The sequence below is a fragment of the Psammomys obesus genome, unplaced genomic scaffold (assembly GCF_907164565.1).
Source record: "Psammomys obesus unplaced genomic scaffold, mPsaObe1.curated_primary_1811, whole genome shotgun sequence".
NCBI lineage: Eukaryota > Metazoa > Chordata > Mammalia > Rodentia > Muridae > Psammomys > Psammomys obesus.
Window position 1 is genome coordinate 42,273,513 of NW_026593286.1, and position 11,746 is coordinate 42,285,258.

Genomic DNA, 11,746 nt, shown 5'->3' on the forward strand with positions numbered 1-11,746 from the left:
AACCTGCTACTGTGTACTTGGTACAGAGATTGAAAACCAATAAAAAGAAGACACTTGGCATTCAAAAATAAATAAAAGCAGACTTTGGCAATGAACATTCATTCAAGGTTAAGTTTCTACTTTAGCATGCAGAGGATGTTCATTTCAAGGGGAGTCTTAATGCTCAACCCCTGAGATCTCCTAAGATCTTTGCCAATAATGTCACTTGTGCAGCTCCTTATAAGGGCACAGTACCTTAGGGCTGGCAGACCCACACGTTTCTGCATTTGAAACTCCCTCAGGAACTCAGGGTTAATCTTCGCATCTTTGCTGATGTTATTTTTTATTCGCAGGAACTGGTTAGGCTTATTCCTGCACTCGGTTAACAGGATGCGGAAAGCATGTGCATTGTAAGTTAAGTAGCCAAGAGCACAGGAACATGCTGTTCGAACCTAAAATGTGAAGAAACTGTTTTACATGTTTCCCTAATATTTTGACAAAATATAACTGACATAAAATTTGCTATTTGGCCATTTTAAATTATACAATTCACCAGAGCTAAATATATTCATATATACTTTTTGAACATTATGTTATAAAAAGAAACTTGTTAAGCATGGACTGTGAAGGCTCAAGGCTTACTGCAGAAGTATGATAGGAAGAGTTCAAGAGCCAGAGGCAGTGGCTACAGAAAATTAACCTGCACACAGCAAGGCAGCTTGACATATGATCTCAAAGTAGTTAAATAATATGCACAAAACCTATGCAAGCCCGACCCACCGCCATAGAGCTATTGGCAATTATCAGCTCCTGGGATAGGGAGAGACAGTCTTCTCTTTACAGTGTATCCCCTGGTAAATCAGCCACACTCCGTGGAAGGCCAACCACACATTCAGAATCATTGGAGCAGCACAAATTGGTCTTGACAGACTTTTAAAAAGGACTCAGAATTGTGCGGGTAGGGGAGTGGGGGTGGGTAAAGGAAAAGTTGGAGAGAAGGGGTGAATATGATGAAAACGTGATATGATAGTCTTAAAAATCTAATAGAAATGATCTAGCTCAGAGCTCTAGTTAGCAACTTATGAAAGTCTCTGTTTCATAGAGAACCCATTTGGATCCCAGAGCCCACATCAGAAAGCTCAAACCACCTAGGACTCCAAATCCAGGAGATCCAAGACCCTCTTCTGGCCTCCATGGGCACTTGTATTCACATGCACATACCTATACAGACACACATATACACATTATTAAAAGTAAGATAAATCTTAAGATAATTTCTGTAAGCCAGGTATGGTTGCACACGCCTTTAATCCAAGCACTAGGGAGGCAGAACAGGTGGATCTCTGAGTTTGAGGCAAGCCCAGTCTACAAAGCGAGATCCAGGCTCTTACATAGAGAAACCTCATCTCTAAAAATCTGTAAATATTGGTATCAGATACGGATGTAAACAGACCTCAGTCACCAGGTGGAGCACAATAGCTCGTGCATGTCAGTCACTCATTCTACTTCCAGAGCACATCCTCTGCCCCTATTTTTAGCAAATACTATTAATTGACATTGGTTTCTAGTCATTGCTCACAATATCTGTGAGCATACTTGACTTAATTTTAGAATCACTTAGAATATTAAAAAGTGAAACTAAATAGGCTTGCCTAATGGCTGAGTAACCAAGATTTTAGATACTGTCTAAACATTTTAGTTATAAATTTGTTTCACCACAGTGTATTTATACATTGAATATTTACATTTTAAGTTATACAAACAATGGTTTTTTTAATATTTTTTATTTTTAAATAATTTTATACATTCACTTGTATCCCTGCTGTAACCCTCTCCCTCTTTCCCTCCCAATCCTCCCCTCCCTCCCTCATCTCCCCCCTGTTCCCTTCTGAGTCCACTGAGAGGGGGTGTCCTCTCCTCCTTCTACCTGGCCCTAGCTTTTCAGGTATCTTCAGGATGGTTGCAATGTCCTTATCTGTGGCCTAGCAAGGCTGCTCCTCCCTCAGGGGAAAGGGGAAGCTCAATGAACCAGACATTGAGTTCATGTCAGAAAACAATTCCTGTCCCCCTTACTAGGGAACCCACTTGGATACTGAGCTAGCATGGGCTATGTCTGAGCAGGGGTTGTAGGTTATATCCATGCATGGTCCTTGGTTGGAGAAACAGTCTCATAGAAGACCTCAGATATATTTGTGCTCAGATATATTTGGATCTTGTGGGGCTCCCTGTCTCTTCTAGGTTATGCTAATTCCTCCTTCCTTCATATGATCCCTACACTCTGCCGAAGGCTTGGTTATGGGTCTCAGCATCTGCTTTGATACACTGCAAGGTAGAATCTTTAAGGTGCCTTCTGTGATAGGCTACTGTCCTGTTACTTGTTTTCTCCTACTTCCAATGTCCATCTCCTTTGTCTTTCTAGCTGAGGATTATCTTACTCCTGGTCCTCTTTCTTGTTTATCTTCTTTAGGTGTACATTTTTAAGTATGTTTATCCTATCTTATAGGTCTAGTACCCACTTATAAGTGAGTATATACCGTGTGTGTCTTTCTGCTCTTGGAATATCTCACTCAGGATGATCTTTTCTAGATCCCACCATTTGCCTGCAAAATTCATGGTTTCCTTGTTTCTAATTGCTGAGTAGGATTCCATTGTGTGGACAATGGGTTTATTATGGCACTTTCTTACATCCATGTCCTACTTCGAGTTCTTAAAATATGGCGCTTTACCAATTTGCATGTCATTCTTTCACAGGACACATTCTAAATTCCTGTGTGACCCAGACTGGCTTTGAAGTTGGAAAAATCTTTCTGTCTTGGTCTCCTGAGTGCTGAGATTACTGGCATGAGATTTTTGTAGATTAAATCTTAATTTTAGAATTAAAACAACTCATTTCATAGTTTTGTTTTTTCATTTTAGCTCAGATTAATTTGAACTGATATTGGATTTTAAACATTTTAATAAGCATGATACTAAAGAGTGTCTTCCATTGAAACTTAGCCTGCTTTCTGATATAAGGCAGTTGACCATAAAACATACATAAAGATATGTATATAGCTTTGCCCAGAGACTTTCCACCCACATAACAGCAGTTAATCAATTTTCCTTTTCCATGATGATCTTCTGCAAGTTTTTTTAAGGATTGATTTATGTGTGTGTGTGTGTGTGTGTGTGTGTGTGTGTGTATGTTTGTCCATCCCCGTGGAAATCAGAAAAGGGCATTGGATTCCCAGGAACTGGACTTACAAGCAGTTATGAGCCATGTGATACAGGTGCTGGGAGCCAAACTGGGACCCTCTGCAAAAAGAGTGCTACAAGCTCTTGAACCTTTTCAGCCCCACAGTTTTAAAATGTTTAATTATAGTTGTTGTACAGGGCTTCTGCAGAAATCTGAAATGCTGTAGTTAAAATCCTTTGGGACGCAGGATTGTAGATGTCAGGTATGACTAATATTGGAAAGGTCAACTGTTTTTGCATTATTATGAATCATGTAATATCCGAAGGAAAAAGCATCCCCTTGTATGAGAGAAACAAATTTTATTATTTGTAGCATGTTACATTTTACAAATAGATTTTTGTTTTTACCTCTTCTCTTTTTGAGTACAAGTGGTAGCATAGCCGTTGGATTGTTCCTAGTGTGAGAAAAGCTTCTGGAATACCAGTTCTCAGGTGACACAGACTAGCTATTAAATTGCCTAGAATTAAAGCAAAGAAAAGCTCTTATATTATCTGAAAGTGATAATTGATATGTTGCTTTTGTTTACTTGTGCAAAGCATTTTTAAAAATTTAGCTACAAAACCTCTGCTAAATGAAAAAGCAAGAAAAAATGTCTTACATAAATGTTTGATAATCGTTGCCTGTAGTTGATTTTCCATGACACATACTAAAGCTTGCATATGTTTATTTAAGTAAAAATAAGAACACTTCAAAGTTGGAAGCTTCCTGTCTTCCAACACTTCAAAATATATTCACTCTGTTTTTTGGTTATTAAGATTCTTTTAAATTTATTTTATGTACATAAGTATTTTTTCTGAATGTATGACTGTATACTACATGTATTTCTTGTGACACAAAGGTCATTGTATAATTGGAGTCTCACTATAGTCTAGAAAATCATTAGAAGTTTGAAATAATAATTAGGAAAGCAAAAACGCTGTATTAAGAGTTGCTGCATTCCTATTTTGTGAGCAGAGCGGATGCCCATTGCTCCATCCAGACATATATATTCAGGATTTTCAGGTAGCCTAATCTGAAAACTATGTAACAGAGAATCAAGCATATATTCATAATTTTAGTCTAAAATCTTTTTATTATCTGTCTTCGACACAAAGTGTAGATATCATTATATTTTTGTTGTTGTCTTGTTTGTTTGTTAGCTATCTCTTACCTGTCAGGACAATAGTAGGAATGTGGACTGAATATAGACTGTTAACTAAAATAGTAACACCTCTTGCAGTCAAAGTAATATGGTCCGTGTCTATAATGACTTTAGCTAATACGATAATCTAAAACAGAAAAAAGGTATAAAATTGCTGAATATTTGCTACTCAGATTCTCTTAATAATTTATCATTTTGGGGCATTTGAGGGGGATAAAGGAAACACTTCATGGACTCCAATAGAAGAAATGTGAGAAGTGAAAGCAGGAGTTGAAGTATTTCCTCCCAAATGGTCATAGCAATGATTATAACAGGCTATATTATTCTTTCTGCAGTTCTAGCAACATTGGTTCTTGAATTACGAGAGAAATGCCCCACAAGGCAGTAGGATAGGAAAGCTCTGAAGAGTAAGCATAAGACAAAGAAAAAGCTAGATGATGCTGTTCTAGGGTGGAAGCAGCGAGTGGTCAGCCCACAAGCTGCAATTAGACCTGGTTTCAGCACCTCCCTTCCTTTAAACATATGATAAAGGTACCTGCCTGCTGACCTCACTGGGTTGTTAAAGACATCTGATATAACCAAAACCACTCCATATAGATAAAGCAGTCCTAATAATGGACTTTTCATGAGGTAGAGGAGCTGATGTGCAAAATACCAAAGTTTATAAATTAAACATGTTTCTGGATACCCAGTAAAGAAGCACGCACTAAGTGACATGCTTGCCAATATGAAACGTTAGGGTCTGTGTACCTGAAATGCTGCCATTGCTTTCTCCGTTTCAACTTTGGATTGAAGAAAAGGCTCAAAAATAGATAAAGTTATCATTCCAGTTTCCAATATTAAGTACTGTTGAAAACGATTATTGAAGGCAAAAAGAGTTAGTGCATAACCTGCTCGCAAGCAAATTTCCTAGAAAAAGGAGAAACACAAATCATTTTTATTTGCTTCATTACATGGTACTCACTGGGTTTTGAGTTATTGCCTGTTAAAATGCATTTTATTCTTAATAAGAAGAAAAATATGACATTATTGAGTAAACTTTTTAAAGAAAAGTAATTTCATTATATTAGCTGTCTGGGGAAAGCACCTTCTTCCTCATAAAGCATTTCAGAAGCCTTACTGTCATGGTGTAGAAGAAGGGCATGACTGGGATGAAAAGGCAGGAGATTAAGTTGAGGCTTCCATTAAGGACAGAGGTTTCTTTGGAGTCCCATCACCAAGCATTAAAATTGATGCATGTCAAGGAATACTGTGCGACAACTGAAAAATTTGGAACATACTATCACACCATTACAAACTCATGACCTACAAAGAGACATATTATTTATTCTCTTTAATAATACACTTGGATGCTGCCATAAAGAAGACTTGGTCATACCTGACAGTGTTTTCTTAGAACCATTTTCCCCTAGGTGAGCGCACAGAGGTTTTGTAAAGGTCCTACCTTATCTTTTGAGTGAAGAAGAAAAAGAACATCAGAATACTCGAATCCTTCTTTTTCTTGTAATTCTTCCTGTATAAAATTATTCCCTAAGACAATGCACGCCAACGAAAATGCGACTTCAACCTAAATGCGTGGTTTTCAGAAATTACCTTTAATTCACATATTACTGAAGAATATATTTCATTATGTAAATATGCAGACTAGATTGTGGAAATATAATTACAAAGTGTTTTTTTAATTTTTTATTAATTACACTTTATTTATTTTGTATCCCCCATAAGCCCCTCCCTCCTCCCCTCCCAATCCTCCCCTCCCTCCCCTTTCTGCATGCATGCCCCTCCCCAAGTCCACTGAAAGGGGAGGTTCTCCTCTCCTTCTTTCTGATCTTAGTCTATCAGTTCTCATCAAAAGTGGCTGCATTGTCCTCTACCATGGCCTGGTAAGGCTGCTCCCCCCTCAGGGGGAGTGATCAACGAGCAGGCCAATCAGATTATGTCAGAGGCAGTCCCTCTTCCCATTACTATGTAACCCACTTGGACACTGAACTGCCATGGGCTACATCTGTGCAGGGGTTCTAGGTTATCTCCATGAATGGTCCTTGGTTGGAGTATGAGTCTCTGGGAGGTTTTTTTTTGTTTTTTTATTTCTGTTTATTTACATTACATCCCACTGGTGCCCCCTTCCTTCTCTCTTGTCAGTCCCCTCTCCTCAATTACAAAGTGTTTTTAAGTACAATGTATTGATTAGAGTTCTCTGGCTACTGTTTAAAGAATACACAGCTCTTGGAGAACCATTCCTCATAAATTTTCTAAAAGATTTACTTATTTATTTATTTATTTTTATTATGTATACAGTGTTCTGCCTTCTTGTATGCCTGCATGCCAGAAAATAACACCAGATCTCATTATAGATGGTTGTAAGCCACCGTGTGGTTGCTGTGAATTGAACTGAGGACCTTTGGAAGAGCAACCAATGCTCTTAAGCTTTGAGCCATCTCTCCAGCCCCAACATAAAATTTAATGGACAGAAAAATATCCATTTCTTTGGTGACCAGAGATGACCACACATCTCCCTCTGAGGGTGCCAGGGGCAGAGTGGTTGTCCCCAGGGACAGTAGAGTATAGAGAGAGATACAGCCCTAGTTCTGCAAAATGTCTCCTGGCTGAGTTTAAAGGCTGTTTTAAGTTGCTAATGACCACGGAGTTCTCCAAGTGTAAGACTGCTTAAGAATGTAAGCAAAGTTTAATAAAAGTAGAATTAAGACATAGTATTTTCCTTCTAGTTTTTAGAGTCGTTTAACTTGTACTTATCTTCTATCAGAAAACTGAATTCTATACATTGCTGGACTTCAACAGACAACTTTTAAAAGGCTGTACTATGCCTTTCTATGAAAAAACCTAAGAATTTGAAAAGCATGACTATTTTGAAATATTCTGTCCACTTTAGAGCCTAATTTTCAGGAAAATGTCTGGCAGTATTTATATTATACTTTAACAAGGTTCAAAGGCCATTGAAAATTAAACTGAGTTATAGATGGATAAAATGGAAGTTTTTCCATGAAAATACTTGCACCTTAAAAGTCTACATAATTTTTATTTATAATTCAAACCAACAATTATTTGTAGCTTATTCTTCCCTTTATTTCCCCACTGAACTCCTGCAATTAAATAATTCCATTTATATCCTGAAAGGCCAAGTATCTTACGATATCTTATCTATAAAAAGATATTATTTATTAACATGTTAACCTGAATTTTTCTGTTTCTCATCACATCCTGAAAGTCCAAATAACTTATGACATTTTTTGCAGTGTCTATAACATTGTTCACTAACACATCTAACACATTGTTCCATATATTTATATTTCCTCATCACTAACAGAGTCCCTGGCAAATTATGAGAAGAAAAAATATATATTGTTAGAATTTCCTGCTTTCCCGCCTATAGAATTCAGAAATTTTTATGGCTTTAGTGAAATTGAATTGATTCTAGTTTATTAAAGACGTTTTACTAGTGGATAGAAGAATGGATAACACTCAGACTTTATAATAATTTTTCATAATCCAGTTGTGAGAGCACTGGCTGACAGGCAGCCCTTGCTATTTTGATGGGTGTTCCCTTGTTCTTGAGAAACAGGGCCACTACCTGAACTTTTAACAATCACTAACTGAGGAAGAAGGTAGCTATTTCTGTGAATACAGTGAATGGCTAAGAAAAAATAGCTAAAGAATAAGTACATAAGACTTTCATGTCATATTTGAAGAAATTAATATTTACTACATTAATCTTTTCTTCTTAAAACTTTTAACTTTGTTTTAAAAGTTAAGTTGTTATGCTTGTAAACTTGCATAATCTAAGATACAAATTATTCTTAAAGGTGTTGTATACATTGCAGAAACATTTAAATCTTAATATATACCTTAATGTTAAGTGAAGGGTGACTTCTTAGTAGCTGAATAAGCACTGGCAAGGCATTTTCCTCCACAACAAACTGTTGACTCAAGGGATTGCTCGTGTGGGCCACACCTGTAAGGCTCTCATGGGTCAATGGGGGTTATATTTTTGTTCCAGCTTGTAAATTATAGAGTTGAACTTAGCTTGACTTTGGTTGATAAATTATCTTAAGGTAATATGGCTACCAAATTTTTAAAAAATGGTATATTGACACTATTTCAGTACTCCTGCATTAATTTTTTTAAAGGGCAGAATGAATAAGCATGGAAAAATCATTACTAGAATTATAGATGGTTTATAATAGAGACATAGCACATAAATTTGAAAAATGCTAATTACTAAAAAAGAAGTCATTATTGGTTAAACATGCTATATCCTGGTACTCAAGTTTATACTTATTTTTTTCAATTAAAAGTTTTTTAATCTATAAAAAAGACTAATCACTGAGTTAAATTTTTTAGCTTTCTTAAATTGCATATAAATATATATGCAAAAAATATAAACATATTGTCTTCCTTTACAACATTCTATACTTTATGTTGCAACCTAATATCAGGAGAAAAATTCAACCTCATGTTTGTGAATATTCATAAAAATTTTAATTTTGTTTTGCCAAGGAATGCAATTACATATATGGTAGATTTATATACTGAAATATAGTATAAATATATTTATTATGTATACATATAAATATAATAACTGTTTATATGTAAGTAGAAATACAAGATTAGGCTTCTCTAAGCAGTAACAAAGAGCCAGCCACATGTTGTTATTTGGAAAGTTTAAATTAAATAGGGGAAGTAGAATGATCAACGCCCATTTTATTTTTTTCTCCTTCACCATCCTCATGTAAGGACAGTTGTTGTTGGGGTGATGATCAAACAAATATATATTTTTATGTGTAATACATATTTTATATTAGATATAATTTGTTATAGATTGTATTATTATATAATTTGTTTATAGATAATATGTATTATCACTTACTAGACTATGTGACTATGTCTATGTATGCTTGTGTGTGTGGGTGCCCCACATGCCAGCTGGAGTTCCAGGCAGGATACTGAGAACATGGGTGTTACAAACTGAACTAGGTCCTCTGGAAGAGCAACAAGCTCCCTGAACCACTGAACCATCTCTTCAACCCCCATTTGCTACAATTTTATTATATGTAGAATATATATCATAGATTTCAGCTATGAAAAAAACATTTTCTGGATTATTTATTTCTTATAATAATTAATTTCTACAGGTATTTTTCATAAGGAAGGAATTAAAAATGGAGCTACTAACTTCAACCTCTGGGGACCTTTGAGAAAATATTTAAAAACCTGGAAAAACAAATATGCACAAAAAGCTTCTCTCCTCTTGTTTGCAAGAAATCACCTGTGGATTCTTACTCTGAATTCATGAGGATCAGCTGAGAGCTCAGATTTTATTCGTCGATGAGTTACTAAATCTTCTTCCCTTTTTACATGTACCCTAAAATGTCAATTCTTTTGTGACAAAAGATGCTTTATAGAAACAATTATTTGTTTACATAACTAAACAAGAATTGAAAAAATATAATTGAATGTTAACCTTAAGAAATTTATGGCTTTTGACATTTTAAACTTATCTTCATATAAATGGGATTCTTTCAGTTCAAAATAGTCAATGTTCATTGTCATTTTCTATTCTCCTCAGAATTCAAGAGCAAGACAGATGTGAATTTTTAACATCACCTTTTTAACTCACCAAGGTCCTGGAGAAAAAATTTACAAATCTTTGAGGTCTTGTATAGTGTGAACAGTGATAAAGAAACAATTCCTACTTCTCTATCTATGTCATTTATTTTTCTAATAGCAATTAAGAAACTGAGACTATATACAAACCAACACAAATGGACCCCACTGCTCTGATGACACTCAGGAGTGTGCCTTCTGCTATCTTGTTAATTTTCAGCAGGCGAACCAGCGGTGCGATGCCATTACCTTCACATATTTGATTCTGATGTATCCTGCTGTCCTTACTCAGAGCTATGACTGCTTCACCTCCTGGCAATGAAAAGTCAGAGTGGGTGTGGGCTTCTGTATCCACACATTAGCAGTTATGCATAGAAAACGACTCACCCACATACTGCATCTTAGCTGACGGCGACAAAAGCATGTTGATTATGAAGTTGTATCCAATTTGTTCTGCCATATATTTTTGTTGTTTCAGTGTTTGTCCTGCCAAGGCCCAAAGTGCTACGGCTCCTTGTTCCTTAACATCTAATTGAAAGGCCTGTTAAGACAAAAAAAAACATGCCATTCATACAGTGAATGTGTATTGAACACATTAGGGATGTATATTTTTTATAAAATGTGCAATACAGACTATGGTTTGATTTTCCAATCTCCAAATATAGTTCAAAATGAAGTAACTCATCTATACAATTAGAAGAGTAATGACAAAAATCCTACCTTCAGAAGTTTTAGGAGGTCTTTAGTTAAGTTTCTTTCCAGAAATGCCCTCTGGATTGAAGGATTGTAACTTGCCAATGACTCAACAGCCATTGCACCTTTCACTTGGACACTGAGGTGCTTCCCTTTAAAAAGATCTACCAGGGGAGGTATTGCCCCCTCCCTTGCTATAGCATCTTGCACCTCCTTATTATTGCGACCGACCTCGGCAATTGTAGCTGAGGACACTGCCTTCAGTATATCTTCAAAAGAGTCAAGAGTAATAAACAAGTCAGTGCAAATGTAAATCTACCCCACTGTAGGATGGCTCCGCATATTATAAAATCAAATGTATAAATTCAAAGAAAATTTAGAAAACAGAATATAAATAAACTGTTCAGACTCATTACCATTTTCTCCACTATTTCTTATAGAGATACCTGGCATATTTGAATAATTACAGACTTACTCAATAGAATTGTACTACAAATACAGTATGTATACTTTTGTTACCGTGGAAATGTTTTACCCATTCCTTTATGAACACGAATAATGCCTTCTAAATACTGCATTAATGGTTGTATCGCTTTGAAAATATATGTTGCTTCAAACATTTCACTGTTATAAATAATTCCAGGAGAAATTTTCTTAACATTTTAAAATTTTCTTAGATATTTATCAATACATTTTTTTCTTTAGTACAGAGCCTTGTGAATTACTGGAGTAATTTATAACATTTTAGTAAATGGGTTTCTAAAAGAATCAGTAGCATTTTACTCTTCCATAGTCATAGCTTGAGCATATCAATTTGACTTTGTTTTCTCAAATGTAAATATTATCATTAAAAATGAATACATAAAACTTGATAACTTTCTAGACAAAAATGGCGGGTTTTTTGTTCTTACAATTTATGGAAGTGTTGTAATAATTAAGAGAACTCATATATTTCAACTGCATTTATAAATTTAGTATATTGTCATGGTAATTTTATATATGTATCTATATACAACTTAGTTTTGCTCTATCTATCTATCTATCTATCTATCTATCTATCTATCTATCTATCTATC

The 11,746-nt window shown here is 35.5% G+C and overlaps 2 protein-coding genes across 4 annotated transcripts in view; one reads left to right on the forward strand and one right to left on the reverse strand.

Moving 5' to 3' along the window:
- The window catches only part of Osgepl1 (O-sialoglycoprotein endopeptidase like 1), a 34,408-nt gene extending 23,323 nt beyond the window's left edge, over window positions 1-11,085 (forward strand). For all 3 annotated transcript variants that reach the window (XR_008721181.1, XM_055616393.1, XM_055616394.1), the window contains one exon: window positions 9,506-11,085. Coding sequence is in view for 1 of the 3 variants with exons in the window: in XM_055616394.1 (XP_055472369.1) it covers window positions 9,506-9,518 (13 nt within the window). In the remaining 2 variants the exon portion in view is untranslated. The remainder of the gene's footprint in view (window positions 1-9,505) is intronic.
- Window positions 1-11,746, reverse strand: part of Ankar (ankyrin and armadillo repeat containing) — a 48,956-nt gene that overhangs the window by 5,897 nt on the left and 31,313 nt on the right. The window contains exons 14-22 of the mRNA XM_055616395.1: window positions 10,698-10,939; window positions 10,365-10,518; window positions 10,128-10,289; window positions 8,219-8,325; window positions 5,800-5,922; window positions 5,106-5,264; window positions 4,365-4,482; window positions 3,562-3,671; window positions 235-431 (exon numbers count right to left, since the gene is read on the reverse strand). Coding sequence (XP_055472370.1) covers window positions 235-431; window positions 3,562-3,671; window positions 4,365-4,482; window positions 5,106-5,264; window positions 5,800-5,922; window positions 8,219-8,325; window positions 10,128-10,289; window positions 10,365-10,518; window positions 10,698-10,939 — 1,372 coding nt within the window. The remainder of the gene's footprint in view (window positions 1-234; window positions 432-3,561; window positions 3,672-4,364; window positions 4,483-5,105; window positions 5,265-5,799; window positions 5,923-8,218; window positions 8,326-10,127; window positions 10,290-10,364; window positions 10,519-10,697; window positions 10,940-11,746) is intronic.